The 26,971-nt window shown below is 37.3% G+C and overlaps 1 protein-coding gene across 1 annotated transcript in view; it reads right to left on the reverse strand.

Moving 5' to 3' along the window:
* agbl1.L (AGBL carboxypeptidase 1 L homeolog) overlaps positions 1-26,971 on the reverse strand; it is a 264,376-nt gene that overhangs the window by 101,170 nt on the left and 136,235 nt on the right. Inside the window, exons 20-21 of the mRNA XM_018253224.2 lie at positions 21,240-21,371; positions 19,906-20,082 (exon numbers count right to left, since the gene is read on the reverse strand). Coding sequence (XP_018108713.1) covers positions 19,906-20,082; positions 21,240-21,371 — 309 coding nt within the window. The remainder of the gene's footprint in view (positions 1-19,905; positions 20,083-21,239; positions 21,372-26,971) is intronic.

Here is a 26,971-nt window from a genome sequence, read left to right on the forward strand (position 1 = left end):
ATGCACTAAAGTCAATGGGCGTTTTTTCTTATGGCGACGTTTTTGTCCTAATGCATTAAAGTCAAGGGGCGTTTTTTCTTATGGCGACTTTTTTGTCCTAATGCACTAAAGTCAATGGGCGTTTTTTCTTATGGCGACTTTTTTGTCCTAATGCAATAAAGTCAATGGGCGATTTTTCTTATGGGGGAATTTGTCCACTGCAAATTTTCACTGCAGTTTCGCAAAAAAATTCGCACATGGCGAAATTCAGAATTTCCCCGCAAATCCATGGCTGGTGAATAAATTCACTCATCACGAAGAGGGATCTTTAGACAAGCAACAGTCACAGACACACAGCACAGATATAACTAGAGTTAAGTGCACTGTGTGGCAGCACTCTTAATAGGATTAAGCCCGAATAGCAAATTAAGCTATTTAAAATTTAAAAATAGGTAAATTACAAATTGTCAAAAAATGCTTGTCTACATGATACTGTAAGTGAATTTAAGGAGGAGTGGCCCCTTCATATTAATATTGGGGTGAAGTCAGGTAAAGTTTAAACAAACAAACAGAGTTTGGAGAATCAAGTTTTTCTTTATGTGGGATTTATACATGAATTTCTGACCAGAATCTAAAATACTAGGTATTACATGACTTAGAAACTGTAAAGTGTTATAAAAAAAATATACTGTATATATGTATTGCTCACTTTACCAACAATAGGCTTAGGACTTCTAGTCAGCAGGTACATGATGGTTGCAGTTAGTAGACTATAGTAGATAGAGATGGTGCCTATAGTAACAGTGGGATAATAGTCTCTAGGAAGGGACTGTGGCTGTGGGATAGCAGGTATAATAGGGGGAGATGGTACCTATAGTAACAGTGGGATAATAATCTCTGGGAAGGGAATGTTGCTGTGGGATAGAAGGTATAGTAGGGAGAGATGGTGCCTATAGTAGCAGTGGAATAATAGTCTCTGGGAAGGGAGTGTGGCTGTGGGATAGCAGGTATAGTAGGGAGAGGTGGTGCCTATAGTAGCAGTGGAATAATAGCCTTTGGGAAGAGAGTGTGGCTGTGGGATAGAAGGTATAGTAGGGAGAGTTGGTGTATATAATAACAGTGGGATAATAGTCTCTGGGAAGGGAGTGTGGTTGTGGGGTAGAAGGTATAGTAGGGAGAGATGGTTCCTATAGTAGCAGTGGGATAATAGTCTCTTGGAAGGGACAGTGACTGTAGGATAGTAGGAGAGGGTGCTTATAGTATCAGTATGTGAGTTGTATGTGCTTTTAATGCAACTTTCAGAATCATCTGACATTTGCAAGAATTGCTTGAAGATGTGATTTAACAGCAGCATTGGGGTCAAAGGTTGAACAATTCTACATTATATAGTGAATAAAGTACCCCCTCTTGTAAAATATAAGGATATTATAAGTTACCGAGGCGTTTCATGACCATATAAAAACACGAGGCCGAAGGCCGAGTGTTTTTATACAGGTCATGGAACTCCGAGGTAACTTCTAATATCCTCATATTTTACAGCTGGGGGTACTTTATTTATTATAATACACAAGTTTCAGTGAGTCATGTGACAGAAATGACATCAGAACTCACTGTTTATAACTGATGACATCAGAACTCACCATTTATAAGGATATCATTTACAGGATATTCATGGCTTTTGTGTATTATATAAAAATAAACCCTGTTTTGCCCCAAGTACCACAAACAACGCACAAAGCCCTGGTGACCTGAGATGTGTATGTCCTATAACCGGAAATGTATTCTAAAAAATGACTTCATATTGGTCCAGCATATAGCTTAAACTTTGAAAAAATATTTAAACATTAATAAACCCAATAAACCCAATAGCCTCCAAAAAGGATTAATTATATCTTATAGTTTATGGGAGATGGCATTCCAGTAATTCAGAGATTTCTGGATAATGGGATTCCATACCTGTACTTTCAACTTTATATTCTAGTAAGCCAGCAAATCTACCAGTCATTTTGTAGTATTCATCTCAGCACTAGTGCCTCAGAAATCTTAATGCAAGTATTCATCCTAATTCCTAATTAACAAAGTTACACAATTCAGGCAATGGTTGTGTTTTTCCGATATTAGAAACTTTGCTGTAAAATTGTTTTCATATAACACAGCTGTCTAGCTACTATATTTTTATATTGGTCTGCTGTGCCTATGAGATTCCTGCCAGACAGGCTCCCCAAGTTAGTAGCTCTCCTCTGATACCCATTAGCAAGGATTATTTTTGTTATATTGAAAAAACATTGCGTGAGCACTTTACATTTCAATCTTTTATATGTGTTTTCAGCCTGACAGTTCTGTCTCTTCTATGTTCAACATTTTTGTTCATATACTGTATCGAGGGGATAGTTCATGGTTTAGTCTCTCTCACTCTCTATGCAGTAAAGATTATAAAGTAGTTAAAAGCAAGTGATACCATGGATAAGTTTTATCAGTCATATGGAATTGAAACAAATAAAATATACAGTGCGCTTAGTCACCCATTAGAAACCACAGAATAAAAATAGCTGCCCCAGGCAGCCAATGACTAATTGTTCATATCTGGTTATAAAAAAGAATTGTAATAATAACTGAAATAACACCCATTTGCTGATAAGATCTATCTCTGCCAGGGGAAGGGATAAAATCAAGTATAGAATGCCTTCTTAAAAAACCTAAGCTGACCTGAACAGCATTAAAACTCTGTTACAGGTATGGGATCTGATATCCAGAATGCCTGCAACCTGGGCTTTTGGGTATAATAGATATGTTTGTACTATTGAGGTGCATGCCTTATGTCTGCTAAAAACATTTAAACAATTAACAACTGGCAGGATTGGTTCCAATCAATATGGATTTACCCCAGTTTAGCAGACATCCAGTACAAAGTGCTGCCTTTCTGTTCAAAGAGGAAACAATTAAAAACCAAATGATTATTTGTTTAAGTAGGACACTATAAGAAATGACAATGCTATATTTCAGAGTTTTACAAATAGCAAGTTTTCAGATAATAGATCCCATACCAGCATCATTTTATCATCAGGTTATCATTGACATCCAAAAGTTTGGTGGGGATTGATTTGAGCAGCTAATATATAGTGAATAAAGTACCCCCTCTTGTTAATTATAAGGATATTATAAGTTACCGAGGAGTTTCATGATCATATAAAAACACAAGACCGAAGGCCGAATGTTTTTATACAGGTCATGGAACTCCGAGGTGACTTCTAATATCCTCATATTTTGCAACTGGGGTACTTTATTTATTATAATACACAAATTTCAGTGAGTCATGTGACAGAAATGACATCAGAACTCACCGTTTATAACTGATGACATCAGAACTCACCGTTTATAAGGATACAATTTACAAAATATTTATAGCTTTTGTGTATTATATAGTGAATAAAGTACCCCCTCTTGTAAAATATAAGGATATTATAAGTTACCGAAGCGCTCATGACCATATAAAAGCACGAGGCCGAAGTCTGAGTGTTTTTATACACGTCATGGAACTCCGAGGTAACTTCTAATATCCTCATATTTTGCAACTGGGGGTACTTTATTTATTATAATACAGAAATTTCAGTGAGTCATGTGACAGAAATGACATCAGAACTCACCGTTTATAAGGATATAATTTACAAGATATTCATAACTTTTGTGTATTATATATTTATAACCACCAGGGGGCTGATCACTATCTTGATGAGTTAAATACAGCAGGTGTTTAAAACAAGAGAAGTTTAAAACAGTAGCGATATACTGTACTTATAGGGCAGGTTACTTATATTTTCTACATGAAACTGAGGTCTTAACTGAGTCAGCAGCATAATTTGTTAGACGGCACTCACAACGCACATTGGATAGAGCAGGGGTACCCATCTTTTTTTACCCATGAGCCACATACAAATGTTAAAAGAGTTGGGGAGAAACACAACCATGAAAAAATTTCCTGGGCTGTCAAATAAGGGCTGTGATTGGCTATCTGGTAGCCTCTATGTGACTGGCAGCCTACAGGAGGCTCTACGTGGCTGTACATATGATTTTACGCAACAAAAACTTTGCTGCAAGCTTGGAATTTCAAAAAAAAGCACCTGTTTTGGGGTCACTGGGAGCAGAAAAATATGTTTCTCATGAGCCACTGCTTGGGGAACACTGGTATAGAATAATAAAGCAAAAGCTAAAACTTAAGTGCTGAAAAGAGTGTAAAAATTCCAAATAATTTAAATATATAAATAGGAAGGTAGGAAAGTGTGGAACTCATGGTATTGCAATCAGGTTGATTGATGGGAAAAGGGAGAACACTGATGGGGAATGACATATTAGTTGCTAACGCAACAATTGTTTGCAATTCAATTGCAATGAGAATAAATGTTTGCAAAGTGAACAAGTTTGCCTTTGTGAACACTAGGGGGATTATTTACTATATTCCAAATGCAAAAATCCCAAAAAATGTGTGATTTTTTTTATATCAAATAGGACTTTTAAAAAATCACACATTTTTTGGAATTTATTAAACCCCGAGGATGAAAAAGTCAGAATTAGAAAATCCAGCATCTCAGACCTGTCGAGGTTGCATATAAGCCAATGGGAGAAGATTTTTTGATGTGCGCTGGATTTCGTGCAATACCCCAAAGTTTTTGTGGAAAAAAGCAGAAGAAGTCGTGAAAATCTGATTTTTTACCACAAAGCAAATTTTTGGGAAAATGTAATAATAAATAAGCATAAAAAACCCCAGATTTGATCAGCGTTTGTAGCAGAAAATGTTGAGATAAAATTAGACTTTGATAAATAACCCCCTAGGGGTAAGTAATTGAGGTATGTGCCTAGTGCCCCCCCCTCCCTCTGTTTTGCTCTAGGTACATGCCTCTTCTGCCTACCCCAATCCATCCCGCATATCTGCATTGTACATAGTAACATAGTACATTGTTACATAGTTACATAGGGTTGAAAAAAGACAAAGTCCATCAAGTTCAACCCCTCCAAATGAAAACCCAACATCCATACATACACCCATCCCTACTTTTAATTAAATTCTATATACCCATACCTATACTAACTATAGAGCTTAGTATCAGAATAGCCTTTGATATTATGTCTGTCCAAAAAATCATCCAAGCCATTCTTAAAGGCATTAACTGAATCAGCCATCACAACATCACCCGGCAGTGCATTCCACAACCTCACTGTCCTGACTGTGAAGAACCCCCTACATTGCTTCAAATGAAAGTTCTTTTCTTCTAGTCTAAAGGGGTGGCCTCTGGTACGGTGATCCACTTTATGGGTAAAAATGTCCCCTGCCATTTGTCTATAATGTCCTCTAATGTACTTGTAAAGTGTAATCATGTCCCCTCACAAGCGCCTTTTTTCCGGAGAAAACAACCCCAACCTTGACAGTCTACCCTCATAATTTAAGTCTTCCGTCCCTCTAACCAATTTAGTTGCACTTAGTCTCTGCACTCTCTCCAGCTCATTTATATCCCTCTTAAGGACTGGAGCCCAAAACTGAACTGCATACTCCAGATGAGGCCTTACCAGGGACCTATAAAGAGGCATAATTATGTTTTCATCCCTTGAGTTAATGCCCTTTTTTATACAAGACAGAACTTTATTTGCTTTAGTAGCCACAGAATGACACTGCCCAGAATTAGTCAACGTGTTATCTACAAAGACTCCTAGATCCTTCTCATTTAAGGAAACTCATTTAAGGAAACTCCCAACACACTGCAGCATCCTGCATGGAACCTATAGTTCTGCACAATTTAGTATCATCTGCAAAAATAGAAACAGTACTTTCAATGCCCACCTCCAGGTCATTAATAAACAAGTTGAAAAGCAAAGGACCTAGTACAGAGCCCTGTGGTACTCCACTAACAACACTAGTCCAATTAGAAAATGTTCCATTTATCACCACTCTTTGTAGTCTATCTTTTAGCCAGTTCTCTATCCAGGTACAAATACTATGTTCCAGGCCAACATTCCTTAATTTAACCAGTAACCTTTTGTGTGGCACTGTATCAAATGCTTTAGCAAAGTCTAAGTAAATCACATCCACTGCCATCCCAGAATCGAGGTCTCTACTTACATTCTCATAAAAAGAAATTAAGTTAGTCTTGCAAGATCTATTACGCATAAAACCATGCTGGCACAAACTCATAGTATTATGATTTGCTATGAAGTCCAGCATCTTATCCTTTATTTACCCTTCGAAAAGCTTTCCTACCACTGACGTCAGACTAACTGGCCTATAGTTTTGAGGCTGAGAACAGGATTGTTTTTTGAATAGAGGCACCACATTAGCAATTCGCCAGTCTCTCGGCACTATGCCAGATCTCAATGAATCCTGAAAAATTAAGTAAAGAGGTTTGGCAATCACAGAGCTAAGCTCGCTAATTACCCTGGGATGAATACCATCTGGCCCTGGACCTTTGTTAATCTTAACATGTTCTAGTCTCTTTTGAATTTCTTCATGTGTGAACCATGCATCATTAGTTGTATTACTAGAATTGGGACTATTAAGACGGAAACCTTCATTAACTGGTTCCTCATTTGTGTAGACAGATGTACGCAGGGACAATAGGCCTTCTAGTATTACACCGGTGGTAGGAAAGCTTTTGAAGGGGATTTCAAGTGATATGATATTGGAATACATTTAAAATCATACAGTTTTTCTAAAGCAACTGATACAATACCACACCAAGTGTTACTGATTAAAGGACCAGTAACACCAAAAATAAAACTGCCTTACATAATGTGCGGTTTCCCAGCATTTGTCTGGAATATATTTGTGCTTGGATTGGTTGCAATGAGTGGCGATGGATGGAATATGGTTAGAACCTTAGCATTTCCTGTTTAATGTATTTATGACATACATACAGGACATTTGTATTTTAGTACAGTCTCAGATCATGCCCGGATTTGCGGCAAGGCCGCATAGGCCCGGGCCTAGGGCGGCAAAAAAATAGGGGCGGCATGCCGCCCAGCCGCATTATGGGGACATGTGCGTCCCCATTCAATTACAGCAGCGTTTTTTCGCCGGCGCGCTGGGAAAGGGAGGTGAGGTGGGCGCTAGGACCGTGCGGTCGCCTGGTCGGACCGCGCGGCCTTGGGGCGCCCGTCATTGAAATCCGGCGCTGTCTCTGATGATGATAAACTGTGCAAAATAGCATTCCATGCAGGATGTTACCACTTTGTTGAGTGACTTGAATACATTGGCAACCTGGGCAGCAACCTGGCAATTCAGGTTAAACATGGATACATGCATGGTCGTGCTTTTAGGCACACACAAACGGAATTCATGTACTAAATGGAATTGGGTTGGGGCCTCCTTACTTGAACATTATTTCCTTAGACAACATGGCACTCCATTGTATTGCACTTTGCATCTTGCTGCTTTTTTAGTAAAACAGGCTGTCAATGGATTTTCCCAACTACAGCGAGCCATGTTTGGCTTCCACTGCATGTGGCTACCATCACAGAGTAGTTATTCTCTTTTTTGGAAATGGCTGTGAAATAGAACATTGCTGCACTATTACAACAGATTGCTGATGGAAGTACTTGCTCATGATAAAACCATCCTTGAGATATTACATTCATCTCAAGGGCTTGATGAGCTCAGCTATTCTTTTAATTCCCTAAACAGCAAATCAGCAGGTTACAAGGCTGTAGGTGTCAATGCAACACTAAATGCAAGTAAAGCATTTGGTGCAATTGACTACCGACCTGTGTGTATATGCAGTTTACAACTCATATCAGTATAATGATCTGGAACAAAAATACAAACTATAAAAACTGTAAGCGAAAGTAGTAGAGGGACCAAAAGAAATTAAAGAACAGTTTTCCATCTTAATATAGCAATGGTCTAATAGCAGCGAAGAGGGAAATTTCTCATCAGATATGGGAACGCTGAAAAACTCCACATTTTACCATCAGCGAATATATTCATGCCACTGCCAGAACAAAATGCACCCAGACACCAATGTACATTTTGCACAAAAAAAAGTAGTTACAAATATGGCCATAGACTCCAACGCATTCTGTGTGGGTAAAGTCGCCACAGAAAAAGACAAACAATAGACTCCAATGTATTTTGTGTGGAAACCGTAGCCGAGAAAAAAAACCCATCACCATTGACTTTAATGTGTTTTGTGAATGTTTGCATTTTCTTTGGTGAAGCGGAATTAAACAGATTTTGGAGCAGCCTTTGAAAGTATTGTCCCTCACCCTTCAAAGTAATAAGGCTATAGACGTGCTAATGTTTCTGTTGCCTTCATGTATTTATCCAAGTAGCAGTGCGTGGGCCCTAAAGGTGTCCCAATTAAACCAAATATCAAGCAAGTAATTGGAAAAGTGCTCAAACATCTTCTGAAAAGGGCTTCCTGCACAGGGTCCAATATACATGGAGGATAGAATACTTAACTGCACTGAGAAATGTGGGGGTGGAAAGGTTTGATCATGGTCTGTATAAAACTCAAATATTTCAGTTATGGCTAGGATTGAGTTTGCTATTTAGAGGAATCATTTGTGGGTGATTCTGATTTTGGTGGAATACGACAAGGATGAATTTGGTTCATCCTTATAAGGGACAGAAGAGTAAAGTTATTATAGGGTACGAGTAAGCATTCAGCAGTTAGACCATCTAATGCACCTCAGTTGCACCTTTGTTGACACATTTGGAGCCCTATACACAATGCCTACATTAAGCAAGAACTCATGATGTCCATTGTGCTCAGAGGCACTCACCTCTTGAGCCACAGAAATGACTTTAAGAAAGAAAGAATGTGGTGTTCATATGGATGCCCATGGGCTTTCCACATGATTCCTTACATGGCAGGTGCCAGTGTGCTATTCTCTATCAGGCACAAATATGAACTGTGATTTTTTTGTGCAGTTTTTACCTAGTCTCTTTATATTACACCATATAACTGCATACTGAAGGATGTTTACATATCTGCCTCTGCTCTGAATACAAGCACAAAGTGCAAGAGTTAAGTACCATTTTTCTGAGTACATTAACACCAGCACTATTAGCTAGGCTTAGCTTAATACATTGTTACAATGGTACTCCCATTAGAGCATAATTTGTGAAATTAATTAGATAATGCAGTAAAGCAGTTACTGAAGTAGAGCAGTTACAATGTCTATGAGTTGTAATGGGACACATCAATTATTGTATAAAGAACTGTCATTTTCCTCCAGGGAGAACATTCTCTTTTCTAAAAGATCTGTGCCAAATGTCAAAAATTTCATTAACAATTTGCTCCAGACACCAGCAAACACAACTAACAGAAGTTACATATTGTCTAGACATGCTCCGTTGCTTAGAGGCTTCTGTAAAGCAATGTCCTTTGTCACCTTGACCATGTCACTTTGTCCTTGTGAGTCAAACACCTACACGAGACAACAGACATCACAAGCAACTACTTTTTTAAATCCATTTCCTTTTGTACAGTATATATTTGTTGTATTCAGCACATACTGTATACAGATCTATACAAAGACAGAATCACAAGTCATTCACGTCACTGATAGTCTAAATTATGGGACTCAGCTAGGGGGGTTGGGGCATTAAGTGACTTGCCCAAAAGTCTATTAAACTGTTAAACACATATTTTAATTAATTAATTTTTTTTTTCACAATGTGTTTGATTACTTTGAGCATTCAAGGATCACATCATGTGGTGTTAGGTTTCTGTTCTGTGGGCCGTAATCAATAGCACAAATTTTTGACAACCCTGCAAATTGTATACAAAATGCTGATGATAATGTGTGTCGGGCCCCTCCACACATTTTTTTGCAGGGAAGTCCAGGGACTTCTAGTTACGCCACTGATCTCAGCAAAATGTCTAAAGCTCCCCATAGACGCGACGATTCTTCTTGTCAATTTTAGGGAAGCCCGACCAATCCTTCGAAATTATAGTGCGGTTAGTGGGATTCAAACGATCGTACATCTTATGATTTTTCAGCCGACATCTGTCAGGAAATTGATCGGCCAGGTCAAAAAATCTTTGTCGGTCCCAATGCAATGTATCTATGTTTGCAGGGCCAAGCAGGCAGCTCCCCTTTTTTTTTCCTGGCAAATTGGTCTTTTTAGTTGATGGTCAATTCGTACGATTGTACGATCGTTCTGAGAAGATCGTGGTCTCACGATCAGGATCTGATCTTTTAAAAATCTCAACATCTGAGGCCAGCTTAAGTATAATAAGCGTCATCTAAGTACTATACCATTAAACACAATTTTAAGAGAACAAATGTTTTCACTTGATACAGATATTAGGCAAAATTAGGTGAAAATGTTGTAAATCTGTGCTAGAATTTTTTAGTGTTTTTTTTTGTTGTTGCTGTTTTGTTTTGCCCATAGACTACAAAGTATTCAGCATGAGTAAAAAGTGGAGAAAAACATCTAATGACTCAAATGCATTTGGCGCAAGGAAAATGCATTTTGCACAAGACAAAACATCTTCTGTGTCCAATGAAGTTGGTGTAAGATAAAACACCCACCTGACCCAATGCAAATTTTGCACTTGTTGCTTAGGTTAAACTGTTTTAGAATCACAGTGCTCTGCTTTCAATCAACAAAGATATATTTGATTTTGGCCAAATTCACCTGAATCTTATGGTTTATCCTGTGAATATTCCATTAAAATCTTTGTAAAATCTGGAATCAAAAATATACTGCAGTCTTTTCATTGAATTAAGTTGGTCCATTACCTAGTAAGACTAGTCTGGCTCTTGTAGAATTAAAGCTGTATTAAAGCAGTGTATATAAGATGTAATTCACCAACTACATATATTTTGCCATCACATTGGTGTTGCCGTCAATGCAACTCCCCTACAACTGAATCAAAGTCAGTCTTTGCTGTTATTGTGTCCCCCGCATGCATTCAAGTCACTGTAAACTGTATTTGCATTATCTATGATGAACCACAAGGTGGCAGTCACAATTACAACAGTGGAGGTTGCTAATCTAGTCGAACAAATCTTAAGTTCTAAATGTATTAGTTTACCTCAAGGACCATTAATGTCTTAAAAGGACTGTAAATTCACAAAATATGGCAAATTAAAGCAGCAAAAGGGGACTTTGTATTGCTACATTAGGTAAAGATGTAAGATATGTAAATTGCTGTAAACCAAAAAGATTCAGTAAGGCTTCCGAAAATGCATTCATTTCTGTGAAATAAAGCTAATTGAGGTTTAATTCAATTTACCAAGTTTGTGGTCTGGAATCATTTTTACATTTGCTGCTGTGCTAACAAAATAAACATTGAAAATTGGAATGAAGCTGTTTATATGCAAAGAGAAAGGACACTTTTAGGCAACAGAGCTGCCCTAGTGCAGTAATCCATAGCAGCTAATCAGCTATTAGTTAGTAATAAAGTCTAATGTCTGATTGGTTGCTACGGGTTACTGCACCAGGGCAAGTTGCTGCATAACATTGCCCATGTTTACACTGGGGTGCTGTTAACACTCCTGCAATATCTCCCAGCTCTCGAAGCAGATCTATACGTTTAGCCTGGAAGATCTTCTTACATGACTTGTGCAGAAGGTTATGAAGTTCCTGACCCACCATGGGGTCACAGAAATTCAACATTATTCTTTGTACAGAGGGAAGAATAGTTCCATTGCACCATGTACATCTGCCACAGGCAGGGTAAGCACAACAGATAAACACACTATTATTGTAGCAAATGGTTTATTGAAGACAGAGGTGATTATCTGCATGCAGACAAAAGGTACATATTTATACTGGTGCCGTTTCCCACATCAACCAATTTGACATTTATTTCCCTTTTATGCTAATTGCTGATTGGCTTCAGTGAGTTACTATGTCATTAATACATTGGGCAGATAGGCAGATGCTTAATAGGAATGACGCCAATGGAGGGAACGTCATTAATGCTGCTAATGGGAAAAATATGTGCAGCGAAAAAATGATTTTGCCTTTGTATTATTGGTGTTGCTTAAATAAATAGTGACATTCATGAACTGTACTTCCATATACTCATATATACTGTATTCTGTCATCTGTTTATAAAATACCAGCAGTTCAGGGCAATCTCCTCTGCTCTCCATTATTAAAGAGAAAAGTGTAGGGACAAAGGGCAAGGAAGGTAGGACTATCCTATCTGCTCTGCTTTCCTACAGGTAAAATGATATGTAGCCCTTACCTGGTTAATAATTAGGTCTTATTTATTCAGTCATGCATTTACTTTTGCAATATGAAAGCTGTTGGCAAGAGAAATGGTGAGAGCCGACAGCAAACTATTAGGCCGGTTGACTCAACTAAATACACTTTATATTTAAAAAACGATTATCTCTCACAATCTGGCTACACTGTTGTATTTACACTGTTATCAGTGCTGCATGTGTTGAAAGAAGATGTAAAATACATGGCATGTAGAGAAAATGAGGTTTTCTGACTGATTGATCGTATGTAAAAATAGCCAAGTGCATGATTAAAGGATGGGCTCATGATGCTATCTTCTGTATCATGACTGTGATTAAGAGCTTTGCCTGTCATAGCCTTTGACGTACTGTCTTGTTCTTGCAGTCAAGATTTTTCCTCAGGTTGGGCAGCTTTAAAGATAGAAATATCCCAAAGGCTTTGTACAAAGTTGTGTGTGAATTCTGTTTCTGTTTGACAGGTAGGATTTTTCTATTTTACTTGGGGTTTGGGTATCTTTCCACAGCTCATTCTTGCTAAAACAGATTAATTCAGGGACACAATTCCGAAAAAAAGCTAATCCAAGGAACTGTAGCATACTGATCTAGTTTTTAAGTTGCCAAAATGATTTATTGGCTCTTGGTAGAAAAAGTAAGGCAACGTTTCGGACCACACTGGTTCCTTATCAAGCCTTGATAAAGGGCCCAGTGTGGTCTGAAACGTTGCCTTACTTGTCTACTAAGAGCCAATAAATCATTTTGGCAACTTAAAAACTGGATCAGTATGCTACAGTTCCTTGGATTTGATTATGATTTGCTGAGGGGTCTGATAGACTGACTCAAATTTTGTGTACAATTCAGAAAAAAGACATTTGTTATTTTCTTTTTTTTGTCCAGGCTGATTTTTACCAAATTAGAATGTGCTTCTTTTAATTTTGAACTTAAATGCCTCTTATGCGACTGTATGACGGTAATATTACGGCTAAACACCACGGGAGATTTTGATCAGATTTTGTGGGTCAGATTTTATTTGATCTTGCCCTGCAACAGCACAAGATTTGTATGATCCCCTATAGCTAAGAATGCAAAGCTGGATAAAATAAAGGGCTTACAAAATATAATTGAAAGAGGAGATACCCTTAATGCAGATTTACCACTTCTGTAGAAAAAGAGGTCTGATTCAATCAGTACAACTTAATAATAACAAAAGAAAAGAAAAGAACCCCTCTTCTATCCGAAATCCTATGGTCCGATTTCAATAGTCAATCTCCAATTACTCATCTTGCAACCAACTTGCTTAATAAATATAGTGAATTCACCTTAACTATGTTGTTGCGTATTCTTAAAATTATAAATATAATAGTGAATATATCAATTCATTAAAAGTTCATTGTTTATAAAATATTATGATTGTAGATTAAAGTGCTAGTTCATTGATTTATTAAAAGATGGGCAGACTCAATGAATTAAATTCAATTATATGCCTACCATTCATTACCAATTTATTCAAATATAATTAAGCGACTACCTAAAGTGCCTAAGTGTTAAGAATACATTAATAAATTATATTACATAAAGTGCAAGAGCTTTAGTCCAATTTAGGACTTATGAAAAGTGAGAATTAATAAGTGACCAAATTAATTGAGGATAAATCTATTGGCCAACAACCCAGATCCGCACACATATTAACTTCTTAATCCGAACATTGTTTGCATTCGTAAATTGAAAGCAGACGTGGCGTGCCTGCGCATGCGCACACTGGTGTCACATGTGCACATATTCGTTGTGCCGGTGCAGCACGAGGGGGGCCCTGGGGTAGTGGGCCCGCGCCCCCCAGTCCGACCCTGAACATGTCCGTATCAAGTATGTGCTTCATCCGGAATATTTTCCCTCAAAGCCCCCCTCAAAGCCGCCCCCAGCCCTGCGCACCTGTGAATATAGTCTTTGCTGTTTCAGTGACGCTGGGCTGGGGGCAGAGCAATCCTTCCATAGGCTGATTATGAATGAAAACAGAACTTCAGCCTATGGAAGGATTGATCTGCCCCCAGCCCAGCGTCATAGAAGCAAGGCAAAAGATCAGTCAGTAGTGTGAGTGGTCTGCAGGGCAAAGGTGCGTGTTGGCTGGGCTTTGAGGGGGGCTTTAAAGAAAAATATTCTGGGTGCTGCACATACTTGATACTGACACGTTCCTATGATTTTTATAGGAACCCGCTTTAAGTCCATTAAACTCACTGATGCCTCTATTTATAAACAACTTCATTTATAAAATAGAAAATACAAAGCAGGTATTGTAGCTCTTTTAACAAATGTCTGTGAAGGTTCTCATTCATCCAGGTCATAGTATATCTGTTTAGTGTAACCAGCATGGGGTAAGGCACCTCATGAGGCAAGAGCTATGAGGTGTTTTTAGGAGAGGTGCCAAAACAGCATTGTATGTGGCAGAGAACAGATATTGTACCCCCCCCCCACCCGCCACTATTCCAGCATGATTATTCTGTTTTCACATATAAGGCTTCTTTGACACCTCTCGTCTTTCCTGTCCAGAATGTGAACTTGACAGTCTCCAAATGTTTGTTTTTTTCCTTTAGATGTAGGTACACAGTAGAGTCCTGACCAGAGGATCTGTCTCTGCTGTGCTGCATCATACATTTGTGTAATGTTTTAGCTTCTCCCACTTTCAAGTCCTAGCACTAATCCCTGCACTGCATTCACAATGTTATTCTTCTTATGCTTTGGTAATGGGTTATTTGAGTGAAACGGTTGCTGCCTCAGTGTGTAGCTTAGTTTAAATCAGACCAGGTTGCAGTGTTTATTAAAGTTCCTTTTAAGATTTTCCCTTTCAATATGAGAACATGCATTTCCCTTAATGGTAAACCATTGCAATTCTGTTCTAGCTGCAAACTAATATCTGTTTTGTTGTATTGGCTTGTATCTTCCTGTAAACTATAGAGCTGACTGAGTCAGATTAGTTAGTAAATGATCTGTCCTTGGCAAACGTACAGCAGACACATGGAACATGAACAAAACACGTACATACTTTTTCAACAATGTGTGGGTGGGCTATAAATGTAATGACTAAGCACAGAGAGAACTGAATTCTCTTTCATTTATGGTTCTAACAATCATGCATAACAGTTATATATTTCAGCTTTTTCAGTAAAATAGCCATAGACTAAAGCCTTTATGTCTCCAAAAACCAAACCAGACTCATGTAGAGATCTCAAGTAAGCTGTTTTTTCACCAACTAAAAGGTAGATTTTCTTAATGCAAGAAGCAGAAACAAAGGAAGGTACTAAAGTCCTGTTTAAAAGATTTCTTTTCTGTATGCAGGAAAATCATTATGTACTGGATTTTTCTCTATACTGTTGTAATAGGACCTCTGCTTAATTTGCTTTCATTTGCTTATATACTGCATTGCTTGTCTAGTTTGCTCATTCACTGCTTTAAAAAAAATGTGTGTAAAAGGAACAATACCTCTGTCTCTCTCTGCTTCCCATTTGTAAGACTATTGAGATACGTTTTGGGAGATGCACCCGGGATTTGGCATGATATTGGGTGAGTGCTGATGTCACTATATATATATATATATATATATATATATATATATATATATATATAGATATATATATATATAGATATCTATATATATATATATATATATATATAGATATCTATATATATATATATATATATAGATATCTATATATATATATATATATATATATATATATATATATATATATATATATACATATATATATATATATATATATATATACATATATAAACAAATCCACATGAAGCCGGCACTCTCGATAACTATTATTCACATGCCTGAGTGCACGATCACCAAATGTTCGCCATACACTTCCAAAAAGATCAGGTCTCAAAAATATAAACAACATTTATTAAAATAACAGAGACTAATACTTTGAGAAAGGCCTTAGCGTAAGCCGAAACGTTAGTCTCTGTTATTTTATTAATACATTTCATTTATATTTATAAGACCTGAGAGTGCTGATCGTTTTGGAAATATGTATTTATATATATATATATATTATACTATTGAGTTTCAAAGCAAAAAAAGAACATGCAAAAAGCAAGACTTTGGGTAGAGGATACTGCATGTCATGTAGGTATGAGAAGAATACATATATAAATATAATTCAAGTAGAACGGTTTTTTAAATTCACTTACAATATGATACAGAGTCTCCTTTACAAAAATGCAAAAAATGGTGGAAAGCACTCTCTTATTTTGCACATTTACCAGTCAGGCCAGCTTACTCAAGAAGGAGAATGAGACAAGTTGTTATTGATAGTTACTTGTATTTGAGCAATTAAACAACAATTACAATTACCATTTTGTCTGAATATTCAAAACTGTCTAAAATTGTGCCCCTACCCGTGTGCCACAATGGCTGTGCTTTGGGCCTCTGATACCTAATCTTAGTTCTAGTCCTGCATTCAATGTAGATGAAGGAGCAAATCCAGTTAAACAAGCTGACACAAATCTTCTAGCAAAACCTATTGCACATACATAAAATAATAAATAAGCAAATAGTGCCATTTGTTTTGCAGGAAGAATTGTCTTTTGATGATAGAAAAATAGAACACATCATCTGAGATTATGACCATGGATACTAATAAAAAAAAAATGTAATATAGTGATATCGAACACTGACATGAGTTTCACTTAAAGCTATTGCAAATCCAATTGTGTGTGCAACAGCTTAGCTCTCTTTTTATTACTCACTGCACCTCATGGAATTAGCATTAAGTAAATCCAGTTAAAGAGAGTCTCAAATGCAACATTATAAAGATATTTTTACTGTGTGCCTAATAAACAGTTTTACATAACGTCATATTAGCAAAGTAAAAAAAGCTACAGAATATTTTGTATTACTTATATTTTGTATTGCTTGTTAAGCATGTTGGTTTTTATCCCCCAACATTGTTGCCTAACAAGGAAAGGACTGATGTGCAAATATAAAAGTTTTGCTTGGTGTCAGTGCAATATGAAGACGTCAGTTGGGAGTCTTGATTACATCAAAGATTAATGGTAAAACCAGCATATGAAAAACCTATCATGGAAACCTACAGTGTTATCACTTTCATTGCTGTTTTACACCCATCTTAAGAACATTTGTAATCATAAGGGTACCCTTTAACCATAGCTCCACCAATTAAAAAGTACTTTCCAACAATGACATAACTTCACAGCCTTGGCCACCCATGACAGGCAGTGTGCACAGTACTGGCCATCAAGTTTCCACAATTACATTTTTTTAAAAAATGAAAAACTTCTCTAAACTTTTTTTGATCGCTGAAACACTTTACATTGACTTTATAGCAGCTCGACAAGGTTTAGGTTTAAAGAATATTATTTTACTTGATTGCAATTTGCTCTGATTTTCTCAAATCAAGGCAAAAATGTCATGTCACAGTTGGCACCCTAAATTCAGAGCCGATGCTAAGCACCCTGTTCTCGGCTCTTGCTTCCGCCTTTAACAGCCGCCTTTCACCTCAGGAGGAGCCCTCGGCTAATCGGATGCCGCCAGGTCTTATTAAGAGAGGTGCAAAGCGAGGTTCTGAACAAGCAAAGGGGCACAACAGTAAAGCAGAAGTCTTTTGGGCAGAAGGTCGCAGTATAAGGCGTAGACAAGAAGTGAAGTCAGATCAGGCAGGGTCGGGGCAGGCAGAGTACAAGCGGAGTCAAACAGACAAGGGTCAAACCAGGAGATCAAGCAGGTGGGACACGGAATAGAGAAGTTGGTTACCAGGCAGGGTCAGGATTTTGGAAGTCAGGATCATCAGAAGCAGGCAGGGGTCACAACAGGTAGTTAAATCTCAAGATACAGAAGCTTTTAACAGCAACAGAGGCACCAGGAACTCTCAATGAGGAAACCTATAACGGGCAAAGTTCTACAGCCCAAATATGCCTTTTAAACTATTCAAATTTCGGCCATTGTGCAATGACGCAATCACGCCAGCGTGATTGCACCCAGAAAATCCATAAGTGCGCGCCGCATGCGCCCTGAGGCAGTATATCGCAGGACGCCAAAGAAGAGACACCACGAGGCGGGCGTTCCCGCCGGAGTCACGCCAGGCGTCCCTGCCGGCCCACTGGACCACCAGGGTGAGTGGCCTTTACATGTGACCTCAAATTTTAATAAATGAAACCCTTAGGCAGGGTTCTTACTGCTCCCGAGTGGTTACATGTAATGCCGATGTCGTAGTTATGTATAAAAGTTCTCTTTGAAAGACAAAACTCTTCGTGCAACTGAAGAAGGTCTGACCCCTAGTAAAGATGGAACATTGATTTAAGCTTATTTTGTCCACATTTGTGATATCAAAACCCAGGTATACAACTGTAAATAAAGGCAACAACTGAGTTTGTGAGTGCAGATTTATCAAAAATCAAATTAGGGAATCTTGATCAACAGGCAAAGAGGAGTTACATGTCATTTTGTTGTGGTGACAATTGAATCAAGCATTGAAAACACTGCAGAAAACAGCCCCACTAAATGATCTCTATCACTGTATTTAAATATTGTCTCCCCCAGACTGGCAGATTTTTTTGGAAAAATGTTTTAAGGGTAATGCAAATAAACATGCCCCCCTAAACATTTATTCCATTCTAATACCATAATGGCAGTTAGCAATAAGCAATCAAAGCTGCATGGAATTATTTTTCATCTCAAAGATGCAAAATTGACATGAGGCAATGCCCAATGACTACCTGAATAAGAAAGAAGAAGGGATCTTAAGATCACAAAAGTATTTTCTTAATAAATTTAACATAAGTGGCAGATATATCTCAGGCTGAGTTGTGTTTTTTCAAGGGTAGTTTTTAGAAAAAAACTCAAATTTTTCATGCTATATCAGGCTTTTATTTATATTTTATACCCTGAAGCTGAAAATAGCTTGAATCCGAAAATACTCCAGCTAAAACCTGTCCAGGTCATGTAAAAGTCAAAGGCCTTGGCCTTGAGGTTCCAATATTAAGCCAAGTACGGGGAGCATCACATCTCTCTCACCTCCATGCTGCAAGTAACATCCGTCCCCCTCCGGGTCAAATCCATGAAATTCAGCAAATACGGAGCACTCGGAGTGGTGTGTTAAAATCATTAAACTTTAATGGTCCATATTAAAAGATGATAACAGCGCAACAGCATACATGATATCAGATCATCCGCTAAGCGAGGTCCCTTGAATCATTTGAAGATGTTAATAGCCCTCATGATGTTCGGGTTATTTTCAGTGGGTTTCACTCAAAAACTCTATTAATTCGAGCAATTTGCATTTTTTCCTTGCAAGTTATCGGGTTGTTAACCTGAATCCACTGATTCAAGTTTTTTTCATTTGAGTTTTTTCTTAAATCTTAAAATATTCGCGTTTTAGAGTCATAAACCTCTAAAACTCGACCTTTGATAAATAACCCCCTAAAGGTATCTAGTTTAACAAGTTTAACATTGAAAATTCTTCTTTTAGAGTCTTTTATACTGTGATAGATTTACTTATTTATATTGTTATACAGCCAGGTGCATGATATACAGTATGTTAAAAGCAGTAGAGAAAATATTACCGGTACAATTCACCAGATAGCAGTATGTGTGAAAGTGAAGTGATATCAGTAACTAAATTCTAAGGGTTACATACTAAACTCAACATGTGTATATTTTTTGCTCAACAGCATTTGACCCTCAGATATATGACTGAGATAGATAGACCTACATACCTTGTATGCTCCCTGATTAAATCCACAATAAGTGCTCTCCATGGTATAGCTTCTCAAAACCCCAATCTCGTGCCACACCACCACTCGAGCTGTTGACTCCCTTGACTTTTCCACGAAAAAACTGCTGTTGGCCATGGAAAACGCAGGAGCGATTTTATCAAGAATTTTTGGCAAGGTCTAAAGTAGAAGATAAACTCAATTTAGAAATCCGTAATGGTGCTTTCCTGTTTTCTCTCTAAGGCTATATCAGCTGGAGGTTAAGGTGGAGAACATTCAAGCCATAAATAGAATACAAACATTTGAAGCATTTTGTAACTAGAATGATTAAATTGTAGACGGAAATTAAATTCATATTACATTCATGCAAATGTATTACCCTCTCAGACTGCATTGCTGGCATTGAGTGTTTTATATTACTACTGTGTGTGTCTGAAATTCTTGCTCAGTATTCCACTGATTCCACCATTATCACCATGCTTTCCCACAATGTGCTTTCCCCACTATTCCAGCTATCACCATGGAAGCTGCACCTCATTCTTTCTGTGGAACTGCATTGCACAAATATCCTAGGCCAAAGTGGGAATCCTGGAGTTACTGTCATATTTGGAGGTAGCTCCAGGGTTCATCTGTTCCATTAGGTACAACTGTGCTCCATTCAGAACCAGAGGAAGGACTATGAAGCATTGAGTGCAACTCTATGGATGTATAACAAGATGCAAGTACCTTTATTGAATGGGATTTGAACAACTGCAGGAAAATGCTTGACTGCAACTGCAATATTGGATGTAAATAATAAACAACAATGCTGTCTCCCATTCAATGGGCACATAAGCAGCAGCATTTGGACTTTTTTTTCTATGATAATCACTTGATTAGTGTTGATGCTTGCTTAGTGCACTTTTATGTGATTAACAATGACCACATTTGGATGTGGCAGGAGTTGATTTTGGTGTTTTGATCCCTAGTTTTAGGCATTAAAAATGTGGGTACACTACCCATGACTTGCATGTTGTACCATAGGCATAAAGGCATTGTTTCATAAGCATTCACTACTTCATGTTTGCTTTTGTCTTTTACTAAAAATAAACATCATGACAATGTGTGTAGAGAAAACTATGTGCAAGTACTGTACTCTTAATTGTGACTTTTCCTCAAGATTTCACATTTTAAAGTTACAAGTTAAAGGGAAGAGTGTCCACATGGGGCCATGTTTACAACCCAACCCCTTGCACAATTTCTGAAGAGGTATATAGTAGACCTCTACTTGTCCTTTTATTTTAAGAAAAGAGGAAATTTGCATTTCCTGCATCAGTGAAAATTTAAATTAGGCATACCCTATACCCAACATCCTCAAGGAGATTGGAGGAGTCCACAACACAACCGGCCTGCCAAAGGGTCTCCTTTAGACTGCATCCATAGAAAAATACATTCTTCCTCTGAGAATGTCCATGATAATCACAGAATATCTAAAACAAGAAAATATAACGAATAAGTTAACATTTTATCATGAATACAAATTAGTTCTTTGTTGAACAAATCGTTGCAAACAATATAAAGCTATGAGATACAGATAAACCCCATATTCCGCTGTGATTTGTTGCCTTTACAAGAAACTATACATGTGATGTATAAATACAAGAAACAGGTGGATGTTTTTCCTTTTCCTTTTGTTGTTTAAATCCTTGAAAGGCAACCATATCCTTATTTTTGGATTATTAAAGGTCATTAGAAGACAGTCAGATATTTGCTTTGTCAAAACATTGAACTTTATGGACATGCGTCTTTTCATCTACAAATGCAACTATTTGGATGGCTTTGCTGAATTATTTATCAGGACTGTTTTTAATAGTATTCCTTATTAGTTATAGTTGAATTCATTAGCGGCAATGGAGAACAGAATGTTTACAGAATGTCTACAGTCCAAGAAAGAAAGAATCAACACCAATACAAAAAAGTATCATTAGAAAACACCATTATTAGGTGGCCATGATGGTTACGTAGCTTTCTTCAGGTTTGGGGTTGTAAAATACATTGTGAGAAAAACACCTGAAATCTACCAATGTATCATTTGTAAAGTTCTTCTTGTAGAGCTGATTTAAATAGGGATTTGCCTTTTTGTTCACTTTCATTTTCTATGAATATTTTTTTATGTAGGTAGTAATACTTCCTTTCATCATTGTTTGCATCTTTTTTCTCCATAGTGTTGCAAAACATGCATATAGATATGGCTCGGGCAGGTCAGGAGCACTCCAGTAGCTATATTTTAAGCTTCCTAAGCAAAGTTCTTAGCAATCAAGAACAAAATATAAAGAGAAGGCGCATACCCATTAAAGTAAAGTGAGGGCTGCTAATCCATATGGGACTCCCCATAAGGGTCTCCAGACAAGACTATAATAGCAGTAATGGATAGCACACCCAATTTAAAAAAATAATGGAAAAATTTATTACAAAAAAGTAAAGAAAATACAAAAAATTATACAAAAATAATAAATAATATAACAGTGAGCCCAACGCGTTTCCACCTTAAGGGTCTTCCTCAGGGGTACAAATAGACAAAAAAACAAAAAGGCAGCCTTTTTTTGTAATAAATTTTTCCATTATTTTTTGAAATTGGGTGTGCTATCCATTACTCTGAGTATTCTTAGCAATCAAGAACACTGTAACCACAGAGGCAGGTGGTGGCCACTGCAACATCCCCTAGTTTCTGTGTCACTCAGAGGTGCAGAATAGGAAACACCAGGGACCACAAAAGAGCTGCACAGTTATTCAATCCAACGTATACAAGTGCTCTGTGCATGACGGGTATAGGTTTGCACCCTATTATGCTTTTGCACCTATGCCCTGGGCAATCGTAAATGAGTGCCAGTCGACTTTTTTTTTTTTTAGGGGACAGAAGCCATTTTAAACCAATATATCCTAAACCAGAACAGTAAAAGTTTATAAATTTGTAGTGACATTTTCTTTGTAGTACTTGTAATTTATGGTTCCGTTTATGTAACTACTGTTCCTGATTTTTATTTATATCTTTTTTACAGACCTCATTTGTCTTCTTGACATGTTAACAGCCATCCTGTTTCCCTTGTCCTGTAGAAATTATATTGTATTTTGGTGCTTAGGGGCAGAGGTTTTTTAGCTGCTGGCAGGAGCCGCAGGGTCCAATTGATGGACTTTTCACATTGCAAGGCTATGACTTTCATACACTAATAAACAGCATGTTGTATGGAAGAAAAAAAAAGTTAGAGACTGATAAAATTGTTATAAGCCTATAATTTGAGTTAACAATATGATTCGATGAAGAGTTCAGACTCTGTTTTGCATCTTATCCTCCACTCAAGGTGATCACACAGATTGTGCAGTTCAACCTGCAATGCAGATAAATATTCTAGAGAAATGTTACTTATACTGTTGAGAAATGTTTCTTGTACTGGTTAAAATGAAAAGAGTGTGAATGCATCAGGAAAAATAAATACAAGCTGTTTCCACAAACAGCATTACCCAGGGGTAAATCATTAAGTAGCAACACTCTGTGCTTTCGAAGCCAGATTAATAAAAGTTGTTCCTATTGTTCTTAAATAGTGATGGGCGAATTTGCGCCATTTCGCTTTGCCGGAAAATTAGCAAATTTCGTGAAACGGCAAAAAATTCACAAAACGGCGCCAGCGTCTAATTTTTTACGCCAGCGCCCGTTTTTTTGACGCCGGCTAATTTTTTCGGGCGAATTTTCGCGGGGGGTATCGCAAATTTATTCGCTGGCGGCGAATTCGCAGCGAATTCGCGCCTTGCGAATAAATTCGCCCATCACTATTGTTAAAAGTTAACCATTCAAAGTTTAGCATATACAGAGCACTATTTTGTCATGTACACTTAGGGGTGTAAAAAGTAGTGTGAAAAAATACTGGTGATGTTGCTCACAGCAGCCAATCAGATCTTTGCTTTTGGTTTCTAACTGTTGACATCTAATTGTTGATTGTTTGCTCTAAGCAAGATCCCTGGTAATGCTACACTTTTTACACAGCATGATAAATAGACCCCTTAATATATTCCATGGTATCTTGGGCTCCATCCTCAATCTGTCTGGACACCGAATTACAGGAAAGAGAAGGTCACACCACTCCACTAATATATGGATTTTAATCCAATGCCAACATTTCGAGGACCACTATTTCTCATTTTGCATTTTCCCTTTGTATTTGTTTAACTATAATATTATGGACTGATTGTATACAGATATGGGAGCTGTTATCTGGAAACCCATTATCCAGAAAGCTCCAAATTATGGGAAGGCCATCTCCCATAGACTCCATTATAATTCACATTTTTAAAAATGATTTCCTTTTTCTCTGTAATACTAAAACAGTACCTTATAATTGATCCCAACTAAGATATAATTAATCTTTACTGGAGACAAAACAATCCTATTGGGGTCAATAAATAGTTAAATGATTTTTTAGTAGACAAGGTATGTAGATACAAATTATGGAAAGATCACAGGTCCCATACCATACTAGCTTTGGTTTCCATAGATTCTAAGAAAGTGTTAATAACTCTACTTGCAGTATGTAAGCTGAAAAATCCATTTATTATCAAAATAGGCATGTTTTAGAGCTCTTTCAGTTAATCAGAAAGGCATGTGATTAACAGGCGCTATGGATTTTATGTCTGCAGACACTTTGTTCATAATTAAGGAGGTGACGTCATTTCCAGAAGTGATGTCATTCCTGATGACCATGTACCAAATCTGAACAATGAGGAGGTGGAACACTGAAGTTTGGCACGCCAGTTTTGAAATGACAAGAGTGTATATATGTGGTATATTGTCTGTGTAAGTTGCCTTCATTTATTTTTTCGCATGTGCCTCACTGTATGGGTACTGAAATGTGTTGGGTTTTTATGCATTACTAAGATAAATAAAAAATGAGTGCCCTGCTTTTTGTGTATATATTTGTTTTCTATCTATCTATCTATCTATCTATCTATCTATCTATCTATCTATATATATATATATATATATATATATATATATATATATATATATATATATATATATATATATATATATACACACACATATACACAAAAAGCAGGGCACTCATTTAGAAAGTTGTGTCTGCCTTTATTCATGTGAATACATATTATAAATTTAAATTTGTTGCATTGAAATGGTATTGAAGTCAAGCTTTAGAATGTATTATTTTCAATATCATTATCAATCAATCAATCAATTCTAGCCAGATGACCATTTTCCTTAGGGTAGCATTATTACAGACTCTCTGACATAGCTTAAATGCCTCTTAAAAGCCTGATGAAACGCGTAAGGCTGGTGACATCACTGGAGGGCGCCCCCTCAGTAAACACGAGGAGTGAAAACGCTGCCAGGAGTTCTAAAAGCCAAGTAAGCGATTTGGTGTAAATGACTCCACGCGGATTGTATTGTATTGTATTGGTGGGGACGGTTGCTAACAGGACGTCATAGTGATATGCATTCAAAATACGAATGCCATGTGAATGCATTTTAAACACAATTTTAGAATAAAAAAGGTGGATTTACACTATTGCTGCTGCATTTTTCCTACTGTTTGCATTGAAGAGTGCGTTCCGACACTGAAGAGAGATTTTTACATGCATTTGAACAAAATTTGTTTGTGAGTACCCATCCGAAAGCATAATATAAGGAGAGTTCCGTAGTATCTTTGTTACAATCACCAAAGGTGGTGGTGAAAAAAGGGGGGCTACACATAGGGGCAGATGTATGAAGGGTCGAATATCGAGGGTTAATTAACCCTCGATATTCGACTAGGAACTAAAATCCTTCGACTTCGAATATCGAAGTCGAAGGATTTAGCGCAAATGCTGCGATCGAACGATCGAAGGATTATTCCTTCGATCGAACGATTAAATCCTTCGAATCGAACGATTCGAAGGATTTTAATACAACGATCGAAGGAATATCCTTCGATCAAAAAAACTTAGGCAAGCCTATGGGGACCTTCCCCATAGGCTAACATTGACTTCGGTAGCTTTTAGCTGCCGAAGTAGGGGGTCGAAGTTTTTTTAAAGAGGCAGTACTTCGACTATCGAATGGTCGAATAGTCGAACGATTTTTAGTTCGAATCGTTCGATTCGTAGTCGTAGTCGAAGGTCGAAGTAGCCCATTCGATGGTCGAAGTAGCCCAAAAAACACTTCGAAATTCGAAGTTTTTTTACTTCGAATCCTTCACTCGAGCTTCATGAATCGGCCCCATAGTGTAGTGAATACATAATTAAAAGCTCCTAATCACAAGGGGTTACCATTATCAAACAATATTGTCCTATGTCTGTTTGTTCTACCCTGTGCCTTTGGCACTGGCTTCTGTTATAGTTATAGCGATTTGGACTTAAGGGGATACAAGTAAAGGCCGGCAATGGGACTGTGGACTCAATTTGAACCTTGGGACACTGTGTATATATATTTATATATTCTCTATATATTTTATATATTTTTTATACACTTTTGGATTTATATCACTCATTTAAAAAGTTGTGTCTGCCTTTATTCATGTGAATAAATATTAATTTGTTGCATTGAAATGGTATTGAAGTCAAGCTTTAGAATGTATTATTTTCAATATCATAATCAATCAATCAATTCTAGCATTATTACAGACTCTCTGACATAGCTTAAATGCAATAGTAGGTGGAGAGATATGGTTCTGTTACTCACACTGGGCTGTTACAGAAACATGTCAGAATCACTAAAAAATATTTCAAAGTTATAAGAACCTGAAACAGGAGTCTAATACAGGTGCTCCTTGTGAACATGGAATGTTAGAGGTTTACTGTACTTTTACTGTAAACTGAATTAAATCACATCAGGCAGTTAATGTTTTTGCAAATCTCTCTTCAGGTTTAAAAGGTTTTAGATGAAGGTATTAGTGCAGTTCATAATAATTTGTAAGGGTATTATATACTCAGGGAAGCATCGGTACATCTCAGAAATAATTGTGCTGCTGGGTTTAAAGGGGGTGTAAGGCAAAGAAATAAAACCCCATTTTTACTTCCTTTAATGAAAAAGAAATCTATCTCCAAT

The sequence above is a fragment of the Xenopus laevis genome, chromosome 3L (assembly GCF_017654675.1).
Source record: "Xenopus laevis strain J_2021 chromosome 3L, Xenopus_laevis_v10.1, whole genome shotgun sequence".
NCBI classification, from domain to species: domain Eukaryota; kingdom Metazoa; phylum Chordata; class Amphibia; order Anura; family Pipidae; genus Xenopus; species Xenopus laevis.